Below are 23,014 nucleotides of genomic sequence, written 5' to 3'. Positions count from 1 at the left end.
TTCAAGGTGCATTTTGATCCCTTTTCCAGCTCTGATTCTTTTTTGGAAAGGTTTACAATTTTTCTCTGACATGTTGGTGTTATATTTTTTGCTTGAATGTTTAAAGGAAATACTGCTGGATAAAACAAAATGTGTGTCTTCATTTCAGGTTGCAAAGCAACAAAATGTGATTATTTTATAGGGGGTGATTCTGTTCTATACTCTTCGTATATTGAGCAAATATGGCCATGTACATATACATAATTATTAACTCTCTAAAGATCCAAAGTTTGCTGAAACCTTTTCACACATTGATATCATATCTTACATTAAGCTGGTCTTTTTCCTGTACATCTAAAATACAGACGATTATTGTATTAAGTGGCACATTTGTTTCTTACTGTTCACTTGTTATAAAATTTTCATGTTTTCTTAATCTGAAACCTATATTTATCAATGATCAATACCTCATGCTAAAAGACATTTGCTGCCTTTTTAGATGGTAGCAGTGTATCAAATATCAGAGTTTTGTATGAAATGTAAAAGTTTGCCTGGCATCCATTTCTTACATGCAAATTACATTCAATTGTAATATAATATGTTAAAAAGGAATCCTGAGCATACTTGATGGCAAAAGATTTGAAATGGAGAGTGTGAAGGTAGTTTTATGTTATCCAGCCTTTTGTCACAATGCCTCGTGTGTACTCTGTAAATATCTGTAACCTAAAGCCAGCCATACACGGAGCAAATTTCTTGTTAAAACATGTGGTTGCAGGAAAGAAATTTGCTCTTTTTCCCCATCAATACAGACAGTGTAGACAGGAGAATCCCTCCCACTGAGCCCCCCTGCCATGAGAAGACTGTAATTATTCCTAGCAGCTATACCAGCCACTAACGATAATTGCATGTAAAATCTGGCAGGCTGGTTGTACGCAGTTTGAACGATCAACTTGGTGCATTCAGCCTACCCATACATGGTTCGAACCAGCCGAGATTTGAACCCTTTGGGGTTAAGTCTGATACACACGATAAGATTATTATCAGATGAATTTTTTTTTGCGTGCTAGTCTGTAGTGAAAATGAAGAGATTACTAGAGTTACGAAGGCTCTCATACTACAGGGAAAAAATTCAGAAGTGATGTAATCTATTGTATTTTTGGATAAAAACTGTGCTGATTAAACGGAAATCATCCCATCTTGTATCATATGTGAAATTTTCATGTTTGCCCCTTTGGATAAGTTTAGATGTAAGCTGTGTTCTAATGATCAGATTGTTGTACGATCGCTTCAAAAGCTGTATTTTTTGTACGATTTTCTGATCGTGTGTACTAGGCTTAAATCTCAGCAAAATCTGTTACTGATTTACTGCGGTTTTGATTCTTTAAGAACGGCTAGATTGGTAAACTATTGAAGACTAGCTGTTGTCAGGTGACGCATTGAGGCATGGCCATTGTCAGTTCACTGCAGTTGGTTGTGCAGCTTTTTGTTCTTGATCAGTGCAGTTCAGGCTATTGGTTTCATCTGCTGTTAAAGGATCATTCTGTGTGTCTTCTGGGGTGTTCTCTGCACAGACTTCCTCTCTCTTGTCCTCCTTGGTCACTGCTAACAGGCCAGGCTTCTCATACTCCTCTACTGGTTCTTCATTTTTTGTCCAGGTCTGTCTCTTGTTCCTATCATTGCTTTCGACATTTTGGGCCATAGCACGTTCTTGACGTTTTCGCCACCATATGTGTAAGCAGCCATAGATTAAAATGCAGGCTATAATAAGAAGTATAATGCTGCTTGTGAGCCATATACCTAGTGCTAGATCTTTTTTCTTGCTGTTTACAGTTGCTGGATCTTGGCCTAAAGTGTGAAAGATTTTGCACTGGTCACTGGATGGATTGGCGGACTGACAAGTCACACACAGAATATATGCGGTGAGAGGGGTGAGGTTCTCCACAGTATAGAATGTCCGGCTTGTAGGAATCCGCTCCTCCTTAAATTTCTCTCTGGAATACCCAGACAACATTGTATTCCAGTTGGACTGATACATGATACTATAGAAGCTGTCAGCACAGCTTGCGATTGATGGCCAAATGACCACAGCCGTGTTGCCTGTAATATTCTGAACAGAGATGGCCATGGTATCTTGAGAAATTTCTTCAGATGAGGGGACAATGAAAGTTCTGAAACACAAAAACAATATTCTATTTAAAGTGTATCTAGACCTTGTGTATGCACAGGCTCTTCCTTTCTGTCTAAGGTCTTGTTCACACAGGCAGTAAAAACGAGCAGTTCAGCCACAGAGCAGTTCAGCCACAGTTGTATCAACTCCTAAGAAACAGAGTGGCCAATGACAATGCAATAATAAAAGTGAAAAATAACTACACACTTCCTGAAACATACTGTATTTTGATTTGTGTAAAAAAAAAAAAAAAAAAAAAATGTTTTTCAATCCCTCATTTTACAATTTTTATCATAAACAAAATACAATTTTATTGATCTGTTAAATTTCTTGCTAAATTAAAAAAAAATGCTTACCATGGTCCATCAATATTTTTTTTTATTTTGATAACATTCCCTGTTTCCCTGACACCTTTTTGTCCAAATGCCTACAGTATACAGTACATGTTGGGTAACCTCAGCGGTTTGTAGCATTACCTTTGTATGCTCTCTGTTGTGAGAGAATAATAGAAAAAGGGCAATATTGTACAATATTCACCTTTTTTAGACCCAGTTTACACTTGGGTGTAGCAAAAATGTACAAGAAATGCGTTAAAAGGCACAACACTCTTGTGGAGCTATTATTTCTTAATGGCACACCAAATGCCAATAGCAGTCATGCATTTGCAGCATTTTTTACACACGGCAAACCTCATAACCCAATCACGCTTGACTCATGTCCAAAATTTGCTACATGAGCTGTTTTTGCACCTTTTTGGAACGAAGGAAGGCCCATTCGAATGAGTGACATTGACATCTCTTGACATAATTATGTTGCAATTCTAATTTGCACAATGCAGTTGTAATTTTACATGTATCCAGTGAACCGCAGTGACCACAGGCATACACTATTTGGAGGTAATAATTATATATATGCTATGAATTTGTCTGGACAAAGAATATCAGAGTTGGCTTGTTTATAATTTTTTGTATATTGATAGTAAAATACAAATACTTTTTTAAATTGGGTAAGTGGGAAGTCTCCAAAAGTTGTTATACTAAAGACTATAGGAGAGTGCTGCAAATAAACTGTTACATTCTTAGTAGTCAAAAGTCTTACACGCCCATGAATGTATCTCCCTAACCTTTATAGTAGTCCAGTTTACTTTTCTTTATATGGACACTGCAACTAACCAACATGATCTGGCCATCAATTGTATTATTAATAGTTCGGTAATCCTTTCTATTTCTTTCCTCTGCAAATGTCCAATGGACATAGTTTATCTAGATTATACAATGGCATTTGATACTGTATCACATAAATGTTTAATCTATAAAATAAGGTCTGTTGGAATTGTATGTACATGGACAGGAAACTGGTTACATGAACTGGTCCATAGAGTAGTGATGAATAACTAAGTATCCGAATAGTCTAAAGTGGTGTGTCATAGGGTTCTGCAAAGCTGTTCAGTTTATTAATGATTTAAAGGTTGAAATTAGGAGCCCTAATTCAGTGGTTGCTGATGATCTCAAAGTATGCCAGGAAATAATCTTGGCACCGTATGTAGTATTGTTACAGGAAAACCTTGACAAAATAGGGGATTGGGCTGCCTACTACATGGCATTCGAGGTTCAATACTGAGAAATGTAAAGCTATGCACTTGAGTACCAAAAATCCACAAGCAAATTACTCATTAGAAGGGGCTATGGTGGGAGAATCCGTGATGGAAATGGATCTGGGGGCTCTTGTAAACCAGACTTCGCAATAGCTTGCAATGCCAAGCCGCAGCTAGCAAAATATGATCTTGGCATTGCATTGCAGTTCAGTTTTGGTCACTAATCTTCAGGAAGGATGTTGTTGAATTACAAAGAGGACAATACAATTAATAAGGAGGATGGATGACCATTTACGTTTTTTGGTTATAACCTGACAAAATGTGGAAAATGTCAAGGGGTATGAATACTTTTTCACGGCACTGTAAATCAAAGGGAACTCCAATAGCTGTAAAAAACTGTGTACTGTAGGGTCCCTGAGAAGGACATGTGACCATGGATTGAGGTCATAAGGAAGCAGGTTTAACCTTAGATTTGGGAAAGTCTTCTTTACTATCAGAGTAGTAAAATTGTGGAACTTACTCCCCTAGGAAATGTTGCTAGCTGTAAATGTTGACAGCTTCAAAACGGTTAGATGCCTTCTTCAATAAGCAAAATATACAGGGCTATGGGAATTATTAGGGAATAAAATCCATACACAGTGGGGTTGATTTACTTAAACTGGAGAGTGCAAATTGTGGTGCAGCTGTGCATGGTAGCCAATCAGCTTCTAACTTCAGCTTATTCTATTGCGTTTTGACAAAAAAACTAGAAGCAGATTGGTTTCTATGCAGAGCTGCACCAGATTTTCTCTTTCGTTCATTGACGGACACAACTCCTGATCATCTTAACCATTGGGTTATACTGCTCCCTACAGGAGTAGGACACTAGGCAGAAAAAGTCTGGCTATGCCTATGGGCAGCCCCAGGGGGTATATTCACTCTCTATCTCCCTCCTCATACCCTGGTGCTGACTCCTGGATCTTTTCATTTCCTGATCGCCGTTCATGCAGTGCAGATTCTCCTGCTACCTGCGTTGCCTGGTTTCTGCAGGGTGATAAGTCTGGTGGGGTCCTCTCCCTCTCTACTGAGGATCGATTGGTGCTCTGTGGCTGGCAACCGGGTGGGGTGCCAGAGCAGTGGAAGTTGTCCCTTAGCAGTGTTTTACACTTTTTTGTGGGGTCCCCCTGGTGACTCATGGAGTCTTAGGAGCACATCTCCCCACCTGATCCCTTCTCAGACGCTGCAGGGCCCTCCGGGTCCCATCCATCCACCCATCCATCAAAGCACTGACGGCGGTCCTAGAATCCTTGGGTCCCAGGTGGAGGTGTTTTTTGGGCGATGGGCTGGCAAAAAGTGCCCCCTGCCTTATCAGATCCTGAACCCTGGGGCACCCTGAATCCTCATAAAGTGAGGAGGATTCCACTTCTGCAACTGCGTACAAAAAGGTGCTGGTGGACGCACTGATTGTAGCTGTGCATGAGACCTTAAAGATGGAGGACACAGCTGAAGATGCGGCAAGGGCGCAGGTTCCCTTTGGCATTTACAAGCTGGCCAGAGCAGAAAGTGTTCCCTTTCCCCTCCTACTTTGACAGAATTGTCACTAAATAGTGGGGACAACCAAAGCCCTAAGGGGCTTTGCTAGGCTATACCCCAATGAGGGGTCCTTTCTTAAGAAGTGGACAGTTCCACCGTTGGTGGACCCTCTGGTTTCCAGATTAAACAAGGCAACCATGATTCCAGTTGAAGAGTCCCCGGCCTTTAGGGACCCGGGCTGACAGGAAGGCAGAGGCTGTGGCCTGCTATATGTACACCCTGGCTGGTTCGGCACTGAGGCAAATATTCACCATTGCCCTTGTGTCGCAGACTCTGACTGAAATGGGCTAGACTTTTGTGCCGTGACCTGGGGGGGGGGGATAGCTCCCCCCTGCCTTTGCTGATCTGGCAGACCAGCTGGTCCAGGGGCTACAGTTTATCTGTGATATCTCTTTTGGATGCGGCTCCCCTAGTCGCTCGGCTCTCTGTTTCGGCAGTGTTCCTTCAGCGTGTCTTTTGGCATCAAATGCTGGTCTGCGGACCAGACTTCTAAAAAGGCCTTGACTGATCTTCCCTTTGAAGGAGATCGCCTGTTTGGTACTACCCTGGATGACATCATTAAAGATCTCACGGGGGGTACCTTTTCTTCCGCAGGCTACTAAGGGCAAGGACCCTCGTCGTAGACATGGGCCTTCCTTCTCGGCTCATAAGAAATTTATAGTCCCTCAAGGTCGACTGACAAGGGATCGGAGCCCTTCAGGGCCTCCTCTGGAGGATCCAAGAAAACTGGGTCTGGCAATTCAAGAGTGGGCTTCTCCAGACCCGCAGACAAGGCCCCTTCAGCAGCAAGGTGCGCCCTCACCTGTATCTGGGGTGGGAGGATGTCTTTGCTGGTTTCCTGACCCGTGGGCTCCCCTGATACAAGTCAGGTGGGTCCACAAGGTCATTCAGTCTGGCTAGAAGATAGAGTAGAGTTTCGTTCTTACCTTCCGGTAATTTTCTTCCTTCCAATGTGCGACTGTCCCCAGTCCGCTTGCAGGCTTTTTGGGGCGGTGCAAGACCTTTTAATTTAAAGTGTGATGGTCCTGGTTCCAACTTCGCTATGTTTTCAGGGGTTTTAATCAAACCTGTTTACAGTCCCCAGGAAGAAAGGCAAGGTGCGTCCAATTCTGGACCTCAAAGAGCTGAACTGCTTTGAGCGGGTGCAGAAGTTCAGAATGGAGTCTGTTCACACGGTGGTGGCTTCCCTTCATCAGGGGGATTTTTTTTGCCTCCATCAACATCAAGAATGCTTACCTTCACATTCCAATATGTGTCGGTCTCCAGTGCTTCCTCCGCTTTGCCGTGGGAGAGGAGCATGATCAGTTTGTGGCATTACCCTTTGGTCTCACTTTTGCTCCTCGGGTCTTCACAAAAGTGTTGGCCCCAGTACTAGCATTGTTATGCCAATGGGGGATCGTGGTACTGGGCTATTTGGATGACCTCCTTCTGCGAGCGGAGTCTCCAACTGCTCTGGTGGAAAACCTGGAAATCACCATACGAGCTTGAGGGTGTTTGGCTTTATTCTGAATTTTCAGAAGTCTGCTCGGGTTCTGCTACAAAGCTGGGCTATCTGGGTCTGACTCTGGACTCTGCCTTAGCCAGAGTGCTCCTTCCTCTGGGCAAACTCCAGAAACTGCAGGCTGTAATTCGTCTCCTGCTGTCCAGCAGATGGTAATTCCTCCGGACTTGCATGCGGGTGCTGGGCCTGATGGTGTCTATCTTCGAGGCGGTTCCGTTTGCACAGTTCCATACGAGGTCCGTGCAAGGGAGATTCTGGCAAAATGGACAAGAATCCGCAGTTTCTGGACAATCCGATCTGACTGATATGGTGGCTTCGTACTTCGTACTGGTGGCTGGGCAAATCCTTCCTCCACTTGTATTGCACAGTGATCACCATGGATACCAGCTTGTCCAGTTGGGGTGGCATCCTCGGCAAAATTTCTGCTCAGGGGGTCTGGACACTGGAAGAGTCCAGACTACCGATCAATGTCTTGGTACTCCGAGCCATCAGACTGTGCCTGGAACATTGGACGGATCTTCTTTAGGGATGTCCAGTGCGCATTCAATCAGACAATGCCACGGCCGTGGCTTATCTCAATCACCAGGGGGGCACAAGAAGTGTCCTAAAGGCTCTGGAGGTAGCCGGCATTCTAACGTGGGTAGAAAGGTTCGTCCCAGTCCTCTCCGCCGTACACATTCCGAGGGGGGAAAACTGGCAGGTAGATTACCTCAGTCGGCAGGCGTTGGACCAAGGGGAGTGGTCCATTCATTCGGAGGGGTTTCCTCACTTGTGTCTCCGGTGGGACAACTTTTACAAAGTTCTATAAAGTGGATGTGTTGGCATCTGCAGATGCTTTCTTTGGCTTCAAGGTGTTGTAGGCTGCTGTTTAGAGGACCTGGTCCTCTGAGGGTTTATATATATATTTTTTTCCAGATGAGCTCCAGTTGTTTTGGTTAAGCTCCTGTTTACCTGGTTGGCTATAGTTTAGCCTTGGGCGTTTCTTTTTCGCTGTTCCCACCCCTCATGTTTGACACTGCTTTGGGATGTCCCAATGATCAAGAAGATCAGGAGCTGTGTCCGTCAATGAACGAAGGAGAAAATGGGATTTTTGACTTATCTTAAAATCCATTTCTCTGATGTTCATTGACGGACACAGCACCCACCCCTCTGTGGAGTTGTAATTCTTCTGACACTGCTTGTAACAAAACTGAGTACCTATAGCAGAGAGAGGGAGTATACCCCCTGCGACTGCCTATAGACATAGCCAAACTTTTTTTTTTTTTCTGCCTAGTGTCGTCCTCCTGTAGGGGGCAGTATAACCCGATGGTTAAGAAGATCAGGAGTTCTGTCTGTCAATGAACATCAGAGAAATGGATTTTACGGCAAGTCAAAAATCCAATTTTTGCACATTCCAGTTTTAAAAAAATCATCCCTTTAGGTTGAACTGGATGGACCTGTGTCCTTTTTTTTTTTTTTTTTCAATTTTGTATATTGTGTAATGGCTGTTTTAGAATGAATCTACAGATATTCCACTTGTGCATGTATGGTGTGAAAATGCTGTGTGGAATGGAAAATCTTCTGTTAGTGTAGGTAGTCGAATACCTGCTTATCCTTTCCAAAGATCATACAGTGGACATCAATTATTTTCATCCGTTGGAGTTTTTTCAACCCAGATTGCTTTTTTGCGTGGTAATTTTAAAGATCTAAAGAACTTTTATATATATTTTTATTAATTAAGTAAAATGTGTTTATTTTAATAAAACTAGTTGACTGTTTAAGTTCCTCTGTAGGAAAAGTGCAGTATAATCTGTTTTAGTCTCACTGTGCTAGAATTTAGCTTGAAATCATCCTGTGTACAAAAAATCTGGAACCTTGTGGAGCTTCTATTTGTGCCCACCTCTACTAAATCAACACTGCTGGCAAACTACACTGTCACAGATGTCCATCCATTGTGTTCTGCATATAGCGAAGTGAAGGTTGTATGTCATTGATCTCCATCCATTATGTAGCGTATGCATATGGCTAAGTGAGGCTTGTATGTCACTGATATCCGTCCATGTACTGCATGTGGCTAAGTGAAACTTGCATATCAGTTTCTGGTTCAGTGTGCTTTTTTTTTTCTCTTTCTTTTGTTATATGGTGCAAAGACAGCCCTGGCCATCAGAATTTCCTAGTCAAATAGATCACCCTCAAATAGTTAGTCTGGGTTCTACTTTCAGCCTAACAGAAATAGATACATTATAATGTCTGAATTATTTGAAATATATACTTGTAAGTGTTCTCCCTTAGATCCAAATGCTTGTGTTTGTGGCAGAGGTATGTATGAGACAGCTGCAGAGTTCACTTAACACGCTACAGCTTAGCAAATGGGCTTTATGATGGATTTACTCTGGCATCCGTTTTCTTACAGCTGTATGTGTGTGGAGTGTCAGTTGTATGTATGTGTTGTGTCTATTTATATTGTTTACTTTTTGCCTGCGATACTGATATGTACATACAGATGTATTAAATGTAGATGTAGGTATATCACAATATGTAGTTACAGGAGTCTAAATCTGTGGAAAGCCAACAACCAACATATTTCATGTTTTAATAGTACCAGACAAGTGCGAGCTAAAATGCCACTATGGGTTATCACACTTAATTGATATTACATAGAAATCCCTGTACATTTTCAGATTATTTGATGTTACTCTGATAGCTGCATTTTTTTTCTGGAGTCAGGTTTCCAAGAACAGCACTTCCAGAATGTGTTTTCATTGTGTGTGTGTGTGTGTGTGTGTATGTATGTGTGTGTGTATGTATGTGTGTGTGTATATATATATATATATATATGTGTGTGTGTGTGTGTTTTTATGCATGTTTTTTGACACACAGCCCAAGTTCTAATGATCTGTGCGCTGTTCTCTTTACATGTGTGTCATCAGTTTACTGCGAATATGTTCAGCGCCTTCTATACACTTTCCTTTCCTCATTTGGAATAGTCCGTATGTTGTAATTCATCTAGGAAAATACATTTTGGCAGCAAAGAATAAAAATGGAAACACTTTCCTATATGATTTCTCAGATGTAGAGTCCTAGTTGGAAAGTAATATCCTACCTTAGCTGTGGAAATGATGTATGCTCTTGCTGTAGGAAGATCTGTTTGATGCAGTATGCACCTGTGGCTTATCGCTGCCTGCATTCCTCAGTTTGCCAGCTCCCAATGCCCATCACGTCTATTTATGTTCTCCAGGGACACTGATAAAGTGACTCCTTTGTCTGTGCTGCTTGAATTCATGTGTGAATGCATATTCCCTTGTTCAGTTGCCTTGGTTTTCAAAGACTTATATAGATGATTTTTTTTCACCCTCCCCCCTCTACAGCCTGACTTACTTTGCTGCCTTATGCTCTCTCTTTTAGGAAGAACACTACATTCTAGTATGACCCTCCCCTTTTTGAGATCGTCACCAGACACTGAAAAGATAGCATGTCATTCGGAAAGGCAGTTATTTTCCTAAAGTGAAAGGGTTATTTTTTCTTTTGCTGCCTGTTCAGCAATAGTGCATCAGGTGATTGTTTAAAATGCTTCCTGGTGCCTTTTTGCATGTAATTTTTTTTTTTTTTTTCTGCATGGACAGAAATAAATATCTTGGTAGTCTTGTTGCAAAAAAGTGGCTTCCATAGCTTTAAATTATCCTTGGCAAAGCCCTGTGCACAAACAATTATGCTTTTGCATGTAGAATATTATTTATTGACTTTTTATTATGTATTTATCTTAAGGAAATCCAGGCTAACTGAAATCTGGGGATTATTTATATCGCAAAATATAACCTGTTAATGCAAATACATATATTATACTCCTAAATACTATGTGGCCCTGCCCACTCTCTTCACTGTGTCATGGTGGCTGAAAAGACAGGTGAAATGCAGAATTTTTCTTCAAGCATATCTTTAAATCCAAAGATGGCTCTTAAAATGGAATGCTTCAATTAGTGTTTTATGTTCTAAAAACAAAGTTCTTCTCTTCAAGTAAAGCTAGATTCCTCTGCCCTCTCTACATGCCTTTTATCAACTGACATTAGCTCATGGACAAAAAGGAGCAGGACAGTTCTGCATCTGTAGATGTCACTTTGATTCTTGTGAGATCCTGGTCTGCTGTCATGGCCTGAATGTCAGATCTCCGCTCACATGATCAGTGAGAGTTCTCAAAGATCAAGGATTAAAAGTATTATCTGTGACAGCGTGGTGGGTAAAGTATGGTGAATGGACACCACAAAAAAGTCAAACTCCCATTTTACATAGCAACCCTTTAGACCCTGTCTAGCCCTTTATCAAGAGAAAACTGGTAATTTGTTCCTAGCTAGATAAAGGGTTAGATATGGTCTAAAATATGAAATAGGAGCTTTTCCAGTGAATATGGACAAAGTTGTGTGCAGATATACTACGTTTTTGCAGGCTTGAGGTTCCCCCGAGCTGCACGAAGTCAGCATTTTGCAGGCATTTATCTCTGGGTGCATACTGCCCTAAACATTTGAAGCACACAGTGCACTGTCCAGCCACAGAAGCTTTCAGCCTCTCATAGAGTTTATCGGGCGGTCAGAAGCAGGGCTGGATGGTTTACCTTTGCTTTCCTCCTACACCTAAACACCGGAATCTCGTTTAATTGGGCTAAATGCCCACTATACATGGGGCCTTAGCCAGCAGAGGGAGCTCATTTGTGTTTTACATGTTTAGAAACTCCTTTTAGCCCACTTGAAGAAAAAACAATGGTTTACAGCCCTCTGCAGCTCAAGCTGCAATTTGAAAACAAGGGTGGCTGCCACACTGCAGTTACTCATCTCTTACTGAATAACTCTAACTGAAATGTCATTCAGATTAAGCAAGCATGCAACTACTGCTTTCTGTTTAGGTAACCAATTGTATTGTTGGAGTCCTCCGCTTTATCAAAAAAAAAAAGGGAGTTCCAGCCGTTTCTGTGTGTATTAAGTCAGCAACTACAAAAAGTGTAACTGCTGACTTTTAATAAACACACACTCTCACCTGTACCATGATCCAGCGATGCGGCCGCCCGAAGCCTTTTTTCTTTCCCTCGGTTCTCCTTGGCACCGGCATCACTAGTGTGGGCACCCGGCGGTAACGGCTTGTGGCTTCACAGCCGAGTGCCCACCGCGCATTCGCGAGTCGCACTGCACATTCTGAAAGGCCGGGCAATTTTCTGGGACATGTGACGTGTCCCAGAAGATTGCAAGGAGGAAGGGGAAGAGGAGAACTTCAGCTTGAGCTGCCTAGGCTGCCTGAGCAGCAGTGGGAGCGGGTACCTGTCAAAACTAGGTACCCGCTCCCGCCCCCTCCCCACAAAAAAAAAAAGACATGCCAAATGTGGCATGTCAGTGGTCAGAAGTCCTTCAAAGCAGAACTTGCACTTTTGGGTGGAACTCCGCCTTAGTGTTTATTTTAAAAACAAAGGTTTTACAGTGAAAAAGAACAAAAAAAAAAACATAACTAATACACCAATTTACAAACACATGGACCGAAAAAAATCAAATAAGAACAACGTTTCTCTTTTAAATGTAATAACACTTCTTCCTACTTTGAGTTAGGGGAATCTTTGAGAGATTCCGTTGTCTGATACCCAGACTTACTCCAACATGCAAAGGTATCAATTCATTTCACAAACTAGGGTGAATTATTATGTATCCATTTTATTCTGAAGTATAACGTGTCCTATCTTGTATAATTTTTCTTACTAGAAGTAGAGTTCATTGGAGGTGAGATGGACAAGCTTCCACTCACACGTTAGTGTCTTCTGTTAAAAAGAAGTAGGGCAGCGTCATTTGACATGATAGTTTTTCAATTAAACACAATCACAGAACAGTATGCCAAAGCTCTTATAGAACAGGGTCATGCTTAATCTGCTCAGCATCTGGTGTAGTAAGAGTTCATTACAAATTAAAGAAAACAAGGCAAACTGCTCACCCGGGTTGCTTGGTAAAAGTACTTTTATGTAAGACCACAACTCTGGGTCAGTAGAATGAACAATATTAAGGTCAAGCATATATTGTACTTTAACACTAAGAAAATTCAACTGCAACACTGCGGATTCCATCTGGAGCAGATGGTGATTCACTTATTTTTATGATTCTGAGTTCACTATAGTAGCACATAAGTATAGGAGCACAATCTTGCCATAAAAATGTACAGCAGCAGAAAACTTCAGTTAGTACTGTTTTCCTTGTAAAGTGGATTTCTGAGACCTTTATGGGGGTCCCTTTTCAGTAGACTGGCATGTGTTTTATTTTTTCTTGTTTGCTTTGTTGGTAAGAGCTAGAACATATGTTAAGAATTTTTTTTTTTGCAGTTTACCAATTTTTTGATGGCTGTGTTAGTGGTTTTTGTTTTGTTTGTTTTCACCTGGTAATCTGGCCAGTAAGTCTGTTTTCATTTAGAACTTGCTCTAATGAAAAAGCCATAAGAAACAGAAATCCAATATATAATAAACAATTATTGTGTCTCTACAGAATCTTAACCAGGCATATAGCAGCATTTTCACTACCTACAGAAACTTTGTTGGTCCTCCTCATTTTAAAGCGATCTGCCGCCTCCTAGGATATCAAGGCATTGCAGTGGTGATGGAGGAGTTACTGAAAGTTGTAAAAAGCCTGGTGAGTATATCCGAGCTGACCTCCTGTAAAGCCTTTAATGCGGTCTGTGACCCTGTTGGGTATATTTCTCTTATGTAAATGATGGTTGTCAGCGGGACAGAAAAATCGGGGAACCGCCATTGTAAAAGGTGGAGTAAATTTTATGTAATGTTAAATCCAATATAGGTATAACAATCATAATTGCTCTAAAATGATACATAGCAAAACAAGAAGGAAAAGGTCTTACTGTGTTGAAGATATACATGGGATGTAAAATAGTCTATCCACCCTTAGGTGTAAATTACTGATTCAGAGAGTTGCTGCCTTCTGCTTTAGCAAAAGGTAAGGCAATGGTGTGAAAGATGTGGTGACAGCTGTCAGATATAGGATTTGCTGTCATTTTGGGAGACTGATTTTTCCCCTGTTGCATCAACTCTTTTCTTTTTAGTAAAGCGCACAGATTGACTTATTTGCAATGCTAGCCTAAGGCCATTCATACAAGGTTTGAACCTCGGCCAGTTCAGCAGGAACTCATAGAGATTCAAACCGCCAATGGGCAGGCTGAATGTGCCAAGTTAATCGATCAACTTGGGTACAACCAGCCTGCAGGATTCTCTTGTAATTATCGCTAGCAGCTGCTATAGCCGATAGCTATCTTCTCCTTGGGGAGGTCTTCCTGCAGTTGCAGAAAATAAATTTGAACCATATATGGCTTGCTTTAGAACAACTGTTCCTAAGTGGGTTACCACATGGACTGTTTTTCACATAGATTTTTAGGCTCTACTGGTAATTCAACACTTCTATCTATTAAAAATTGTTGGTACTTAAACTATAAAAGCGCATTGCATCTGTTAAATGATACAAACTCCTAATGGGAACCATTGTATAGTTCTTTTCCAGTTATAGGGCTTAGAAAATATCCAAGAGATTTTAGAACCAGTTTTGGAACAACCAAAAATCCCCTTGACAAATGATCCCAAATAAAAAATAGACAAGCTGAAATACAACAAAGAGGAGGAGGTTTGAAAAATTTGTGACTTTGGGCAAACAATATTGGCATTTATATATGGTATATTTTGAAAGCCTCTTTTTGAAAATAATTTTTGATCCCCTGGAGATTTTGTAATTTTGCACATTTACAAAGAAATAAAGGCTCTATAATTGTTATCATAGGTGTATTTTAAATGATAGAGACAGCATGTCAACCAAAAATCCATGTAAAAAAAAAAAGATACAAATGTTATAAATTGAGTTACAGTTCAGTGAGTAAAATAGGTATTCGATCCCCTACCAACCAACAAAAATTCTGGCTCCCACAGACTGGCTATACAGTATCTTCTCATGTGGTACACAGATTAGTCCTGTCAATTTAAGAAGGTGCTCCTATTGACTCGTTATGTGTATAAGACACCTGTCCACAGAATATTTCTTCCATTCAAACCTCACCATCATGGGCAAGACCAATGAGCTGTCAAAGAACGTCAGGGGCAAGATTGTAGACCTGCACAAAGCTGGAATGGGCTACAAGACCACCAGCAAGAAGCTTGTTGAGGAGGAGACAACTGTTGGAGTAATTTTTCGCAAATGGAAGAAATACAAAATAACCATCAATCGCCCTCAGTCTGACACTAAGAACACCATCCCTGCAGTCAAGCACTGAGATGGAAAAATATGCTTTAAAGCTGTTTCTCTGCTCAAGCTACAGGCCGACTTTGCCGCATTGAGGGGCGAATGGACAGGGCCATGTATTTTAAAATCTTGGATGAGAACGTTCTTCCCTCAGCCAGAACACTGAAAATGGGTCGTGGATTGGTCTTCCAGGATGACAATGACCAAAAACATACCGCCAAGGCAACAAGGAGTGGCTGAAGAAGAAGTTAAGGTCATGGAGTGGCCTAGCTAGTCTCCAGACCTTAATCCTATAAAAAATGTATGGAGGGAGCTGAAACCTCGAATTGCCAAGCGACAGTCAAGAAACCTTAAGGATTTAGAGAAGGTCTGTAAAGGAGAGTGGACCAAAATCCCTCCTGAGATTTGTGCAAACCTGATAACCAACTACAAGAAACGTCTTACCTCTGTGCTTGGCTGCTTGCCAACAAGAGTTTCTTCACCAAGTACTAAGCAATGTTTTGCAATTTTATTCACTGAACTGCAGCTCAATTTATAATATTTATATTTATAATATATATTTGTATAATATCTGTTTTTTCTGTATTTTTGGTTGATGTTCTGTCTATCTTTAAAAACACCTATAATAAAAAAAAATTATGGACAAAGGTTTCCACGAATGTAGAATCATGTGTCTGTTTTCCAACATCCCAAATACACATCAAAAAAGGTTTTTAACCTCCTTTTATGAATTGGGATTTTACAGACAGGCAGTACACCAAGAACATATAGTAAAATATATTGATTTATTTCAACATGTTAAAATTGTTTTCTAAAATTAGACAGAAAAATATATACATGATGATAAAAACAACTTTTTATACAGACATCTCGGTATTGGACCACCGTCTGAGGTATGCTTTCTCCATTCTGATGCGTTTCAGGTCTACAACCTTTCCTCAGGGGTATTAGGAGGGAGATGCATATATTCAACAGTTTCTATTAAAAGAAAAAATAGCATTGTAATGGAAATAGGTACAGATCACTTGTCAAAAATTACACACATTCTTACACAGTACCTACCACCTGAGATGTCAAGGGATGGCCGGCGTGTGGTACTATGCAGAGGGTAAGATGTTATATCTGTCTGGGAGGGATGGGAGAGCGAGAGTGCCACTATTACACAGCCCCACAGAGGTCCCCTGAACAAGGAGGGGGGGCACCGATATATGAGCCACTGATATATGGTCACCAATCGATGAATGGGTGCTGCAAATCGTAGTAAAAATGCTTTCAGTCTACGTTGTACCTACAGTACGAACAACCTTCACATTTAAAGATCCCTGAACATTTGCACGGGTCCTTCCTATATTTGCCGGTAAATTCACTATGGACCAGGTAATCCTTTATAGATCTGGTCCTGGGGTAAGCATGTAGAGGTTCATACTCTACACCGACACAAACATCAGATTTCCCAACGGTAGAATCTACAGACCCCCTCAATTTTGCCAATTGCAAAACAATTGGGGTGGTCTATCTTTTGTCATGCCCCTGCGGTCGTTTCTACGTAGGGAAAACCAAATTTGGAGTACTATAATTAAATATATAGACATCTACTTAGTATGAAAACAAGAGACCCGGATCTCCCATTGGAGAGGCATGTTAGGGATGTACACCAAGGCAAACATCCCAAGATCAAATTTCTGGTGTTGGACCAGGTTCATCTGGCCACTGGCGGGTGGGGGGGGGGGTGTGACTGGGATAAGACCACCTTCAGTGAGAAACACGCTGGATAGTGACTTTAAAGGCCACCTCACCTCCCGGCTTGAATGATATGGTTAGTTACTGTCCTTCTTAGAAGGGTTCACTTCAGGGGGCTGTGAAAAGTAATAATCATTCAAAAAAATGGGGGTAATCATGCCACACACAATCTACCTGTCATACATAGCATGTTTTAGTTCTTAGGAATATGTTAATTTTTTACAAACCAACACGGTTAATTCCGTGGTAGAGTAATTTAACTGAGTGCTGCTCTCTAATCATTTAATTTGAAGTTGGCACTAAAACAGCTATTGTATGATAGTGGTCTGTATCTGGCATGCACACAATGTAAAAATAAGCCACCGTTTTCATTTAAAGATAGTCTCAGTTTGCACCAAGCTATATTGCTTTAAAAATATGTTAAATTAAAACCCGCACTAAAATTATACGTGAACCAAGTGTTACCTGGAGCAGCTGTTCACTTAGGCAAAGGCCAAGATGGAATAAAACATTATAAAAACACAGCGCTACCAGGAATGTGATTATAAATGATGATAAATACAATACTTCAATACTTAGGTATATGAAAATCTAATTCATAAATATAAAGTGCATTCAATAATGAAAATAAATCATGTATATATATATATATATATATATATATATATATATATATATATATATATATGTGTGTGTGTGTGTATGTATATATATATATATATATATATATATATATATATATATATATGCCAATAAATACATGTAAAAAAATTCACCATATATCAAACATATGAAAATTAGGTGCTGAAGTGAAATAGAGCAAAAATAAAGTGCAGTCCAAACATATGAGTCCACTGAGTTGCCAAAAATAAAGTGCTGGACAAAAAGTGCTGGAAGTGCTCCGCACAGTGATATGTGCTCCAAAACCGACCCTTTTGGGGATCCACTCACCAGATATTAAGAATATTCAAGCCTCAAAAAGAGATGATAGCTCCAATGTGGACCAGGGCATGGATGGATCAGCACACCAACAAGCAAGCCTCCAACTTAGGACAATAGCCCCTCTTGATCAGATGCTCAAAGAAAAGAGGGAAGGAGCCAAACATCGTGAAGCCCGCAAAATTTATTAGGTAAATATCATCATAAAGAAAGGTACCCACACATGTAGAAATGGCAGACAGCATTAAAATACCACATCAGCATAACTTGCGTCCACTTCCAGGATCGCTAGCTGGCAGGCGTTCCACGAATAGGCGGAAGTGACGTCGTGTGGTTAAGCCGTCCGCTGGAAGTGCGTCAACGCGTTTCACCCGCCTTAATGGGCGTTATCAAAGACATCACTTCCTGTTTACGGCTACGTCTATTTATACAAGACTGGCAACTAAATTAGCCAATCAACAGATCGGAATAGACGCTCATTGAAGAAAATAAATACTTCCTGTTATTAGGGTCCAATCTGTCAGTGTCCCCACGAACATCCAAGAAGTTGAGAAAAAAGACCTAATAAGTTACATTTCTTACCATAAAAATCGGGGTAAATCCCACTCAAAAAGATAATGATAATACTTCCTGACATTATGGTCAGTCCATGGGTATCCCAACAAGCAACCAGGAAGCTGATAGAAAAAATATTACATTTATTGATATATTAAATATAAAAAGCCAGTTATTAATACCCGGAGGGGACTTGTTTAAAACACTACATCACTTCCCCTTCACAGTAAGTATTAATTCAAAACAATAATAGCAATTTATAATTTATAACTAGTAAAAAATTTAGAAAATATTAGCACATGAACTTGATAAAAAAAGATAAATATAAATGTATATTCCTAAATGTTACAAAACCTAGAACATAAAATAAAGTAAAATAAAAATAAAAAAATTTAAAATAAAAATAAAAAATAATAAAAAAAAAATAATAAATAAAAAAAGTAAAATAAATAAAAATGAAAATAAAGGTAGAAAATAAAAAATTAAAAGATGTTTAAAAATCTTGTACAGTATAAAATACAAAGGTATGTTGTAATAAAATTTACCAATTGGAAAGAAAGCAATTTAAGTCCAAATCGATATTAAGCCCTCGAGGTTGGAGGGTCCCCAGGTGATGTATCCACTGGGTCTCATTTTGTGAGATTGCTCTTTTAAGTTTCGCTCCCCTCCAATGGGCTTCCACCGTATCTATGCCACAAAATGTTAACCACTGGGGTCACAGTCATGAACCAATCTAAAATGATTGGACACGCTGTGATAGCTAAACCCTTTCTTTATATTTGTGACGTGTTCTCGTAGTCTAATTTTTAGTTCCCTGGTGGTCCTACCCACATATTGAAGCCCACAAGGACATGTTAATAAGTATGTGACGTGGGTGGAGGCACAAGTAATACATTTTTTGATGGTATATTGTTTCCCATAAACATTAGATTTAAAATTAATAGTTTTCCTTTTCCTATTTTTTGAGGTCCTACATGTCACGCATTTCCCACAACTAAAAAAACCAATTTGATCTAAAAATGTACAAGTTTTGACGGGGGTTAACTACATTATGAGTTAATTTCAATCTTAACGTCTTGGGTTTTGTATAAATGAACTTGGGCTTGGTTGGTAAAATGGTATTTAAGACTTGATCCTTTAAAAGCAATGGCCAATGTTTTTTTTATTATCCGCTCCAAATGTTTATATTGTCTGGAGAACCCTGTAGTAAAAGCCAGGCCATAATCATTTGTTCTAGTATTTACTTCTTTGTCTTTAAGCAGGTGTTTTCTGTCCATTTTCCTGACGTCTTCTTTGGTTCTCTGGAGTTCTTTGGTATTATATCCCTTTTCCTCAAACCTCTCGATTAACATATCAGCTTGTTGGTTGTAATCGTCTTCTAAATCACAGTTCCTCCTCACCCTAAGCAACTGGCTCTTAGGAACAGAGCTCAACCATTTAGGGTGATGGCAGCTACCCGTCGGGATGTACCGTTTCTATCTACCTCTTTGAAGTGAGTGCGGGTGATTAGCTTGCCTTCATGTTTAAATATCTCCAAGTCTAGGAAATTGATGGATCCGATTCCAATTGTCTCCGAAAATGATATGCCATAGTGGTTATCCCCAATGAAAATTAAAAAACTGGCAAGGGAGTCTGGTGAGCCCCTCCACATGATTAAAATATTGTCTTTATACCTATGGTATATCTTGAGTTGGGCTGGGCGGTGAGAAAAAAACGTTTCTTCCTCCCATTTCCTCATAAAAATATTAGCTATGGACGGAGCATATTTGGCTCCCATAGCCACTCCCCTTTTTTGTCTAAAAAATCTTTGTTATGCCAGAAAAAATTATGGCTTATTGCTAAATCTAAGGCCTGTAACAGGAACTCCTTTTTGTTTTCTTTTTATCTTTGTAGTGTCAATGGCCCATTTTGCCGCTTCTAAGGCATGAAGTTGTTGGATATTATTATAAAGTGAGTTCACATCTATACTCACTAATAGATCTTCGTATTCAATCTCCATCCCATTCAATATACCCATAAGGTGCTTACTATCCCTTAGATAGGACTTGCCTTGTTGGGCTACAGGTTGAAAAAAAGTCCAAATATTCGCCAACCCTGGAAAACAAAGAATCCACTCCGCTTATTATCTGTCTTCCAGGAGGTCTATCTCTATTTTTATGGATCTTTGGCAACTGGTAGATCACCGGTATTCTAGGTGCATCCGGCACCAGATACCTACCTTCCTTTTTGTTAAAAATGTCATCCTTTGCTGCTTTCTTGATTGATCTTGTAAGTTTGGCCTTATATTTGTTGCTAGGATTTCCTTTTAATTCCTCATATGTTTCAGTATCATTAAACAACCTATCCAGTTCATCCAAATCTTTCTGGTTTAAAACCACCAATCCTCCCCCCTTATCTGCTGGTTATCCGCTAATTCCTTCGGTTAGATTTTTCGTTTTCTTTTTCCTCTTCCCCCCTCTGCTTCCTCTGGTCTTTCTCTTTCTGCTTCTCTCCCTTGTGTCTGAGGGGGCCCCATGGGTTGCCATGGTCTCCAATCTTCTCTTTGTTCCTGCTGGTAATAGTTGCTGGTTCCTCTCCCTCTGGGATTGTTCCACCCCCTCCCTCTCCAGGGGGGTCTCCCAGATCCCCTCCTCTGAAAATCCTCCCGGGAATAGTTGTTCTGGTAGTGGCCTTGATGTTGTCCTCTACCTCTTCTAAACCCTCTATTGTGGTAGCCACGTGGTCCACCTCTCGGACCCCTTTGGTTATGTCCATGGTTTTGGGTTGATTGATAGTGTTGTTGAGGTGATTCATTTTCCAGAGGTCCAAATCTATTGAAAGTAGGAACTTCATATTGTAGAGTTTCTGATTGCAACCTAACACTATATTGCTATATGGGAATCCAGGATATGGTGCAGAATACATAGTCATCTAAGGAGGCTTTGTCACAGTGGTTCTTTGCCGTGTGGCTAGCATCATAGCTCTTATTTTTTTATTTTTAGTTTATTTTAGTTTGGTCTTTCTCTCCCTCTTCTCCCTTATCTCTATTTGTTAACTCACACTGTTCTCATGTAATCTGCTGCCTTTTCTTTAGAGGTGTCTCTGCCAGTTGATGAGGGGTGGGTTCGGTGGGTGTATCCGGGGGCGGGTTCTGTATCGTTCCCACTCGGCACTCAAAAGGGTCCTTTGGGCCATTGCGTACAGGAGGCCCTTTGTTTGAACGGTGCCAGCTTTGGTGGGCTCTCCCAGTTCTCAATTGGGGTGACATTGCCGAGTTGGCATTATTGTCTGTGTGTGGCCGTGGAATGCATGGCGCCGCCCCACTTTTGGTCCCATTGGCTGCTGTCCTGCGCGCAGATGATATCGCAGGGCATGGGCGTCCGGCGCCATACTTAAATAACAGGGGAGACTGGACATTGTATGCAGAACCTGGGAGGATATACATCTTGCTCTGCCACCACGGCTGAAGGTAAATGAATAGTGGGCAAACCTTGTATTTGGGACTGCAGAGGACTATAGATCCAGCTCTGTTTATATATTATAGGAACCAGCCCATATTGTGATAATACCATCTTTTTTAACTGTCAGCAAGCAACTATAAACCTTTTAACATTCTGACACTAATAACCTTGCATTTAATATGGTTCCAGTATGAGTAGATTTCCACATGGGCAGCAAAAAAGTGCTTTTCTCTTTCGTTCATTGACGAAGACAGCTCTTCATCTTCATGACCGAAGGGTTATACTGCCCCCTACAGGAGTAGGACACTAGGTAGAGAAAAAAGTTTGAGCATGCCTATGGGAAAGTCCCTGGGTGTATACTCCCACTTCCTGCTATAGATATTTTTTTTTTTTTTTTTTGCCTAGTACGGAGTAAGGACCTAGTTCCTTGCTGGGATCTCTGCTCCTGGCAATTTTTTTTTCAATGGAATTTTTTCCACCTTTTTATTTTGTTCCTGTGAGAATCTACAATCAAGTGTCGGACTGGGCGACGAACTGGATAATCTAGATCCTTGGGCCCCCAAGTCCGGCCAGGGAGTGCGTGCAGACCGCAGCTTCGGGATAGGTTGCCCACGACCTAGCCCCACTGACTGGGGGCTGGCCTGCGAGTTAAACGTCTAAGCGAGTTAAACGCGAGTGCACATACAAACTGTCTTCGGCCTGAGTCGCAGCATTTCCTCCTGGCTGCCTGTCCGGAGCGCTGCCCACCCTGTTCCTGGTGTGAAAGTAGCCGGCATTCTAAGGTGGGAAGATCGATTCGTTCCAGCCCTCTCTGCTGTGCACATTCCAGGAGTGGAAAATTGGCAGGCGGACTATCTCAATTGACAGGCTTTAGACCATGGGTGTCCAACCTTTTGGCTTCTCTGGGCCATACTGAGTGTAGAGAAATATTCTCGGGTCGCATATAAAAAATATATAAGTACGGTACGGTATATAAGTATTAAAACGCCGCCGCACCCCCCGCACTAATTTAACACAACTAGAGAACTAGACGATAATCAAATGAAATGGAATCAATATACAGAGGTTTACTTCTTCTGAGAGATTAAAGGAACACTCTAACCACCATGACCACTTCAGTGATTTGAAGTGGTCATGGTGGTAGGAGTCAGAAACACTGCACATGCTGGGATATTTACAGTTCTATGCTGGGGGCTAGTTGTAACCCTAGCACATATGACTTGTCATGTCCTTATTCATACATGTATGAACAAGGACACAACATATTATGACAAAAGACAACTAGTTATTAAA

At 40.8% G+C, this 23,014-nt stretch overlaps 2 protein-coding genes across 3 annotated transcripts in view; one reads left to right on the top strand and one right to left on the bottom strand.

Annotated features, from left to right (window-relative positions):
- Positions 1–23,014, top strand: part of CYFIP1 (cytoplasmic FMR1 interacting protein 1) — a 235,650-nt gene that overhangs the window by 176,788 nt on the left and 35,848 nt on the right. For both annotated transcript variants that reach the window (XM_082244824.1, XM_082244823.1), the window contains exon 24: positions 13,296–13,439. In XM_082244824.1, the coding sequence (XP_082100950.1) occupies positions 13,296–13,439 (144 nt within the window). The remainder of the gene's footprint in view (positions 1–13,295; positions 13,440–23,014) is intronic.
- FNDC9 (fibronectin type III domain containing 9) lies at positions 1,181–10,189 on the bottom strand. The gene is made up of 2 exons (XM_082248575.1): positions 9,896–10,189; positions 1,181–2,147 (listed from the first exon to the last, which is right to left on the bottom strand). Exon 2 carries the CDS (start codon positions 2,102–2,104, stop codon positions 1,433–1,435), a length of 672 nt encoding a protein of 223 aa, XP_082104701.1. The 5' UTR covers positions 2,105–2,147; positions 9,896–10,189; the 3' UTR covers positions 1,181–1,432.

Source organism: Pelophylax lessonae, assembly GCF_965119305.1.
Source record: "Pelophylax lessonae genome assembly, chromosome: 2".
NCBI lineage: Eukaryota > Metazoa > Chordata > Amphibia > Anura > Ranidae > Pelophylax > Pelophylax lessonae.
This window is presented reverse-complemented; position numbering and strand designations above follow the sequence as displayed.

What these genes read in the sequence shown, in the direction of transcription:
- FNDC9 (XM_082248575.1), bottom strand. Translation starts at nt 2,104, where the DNA reads ATGGCCATCTCTGTTCAGAATATTACAGGCAACACGGCTGTGGTCATT.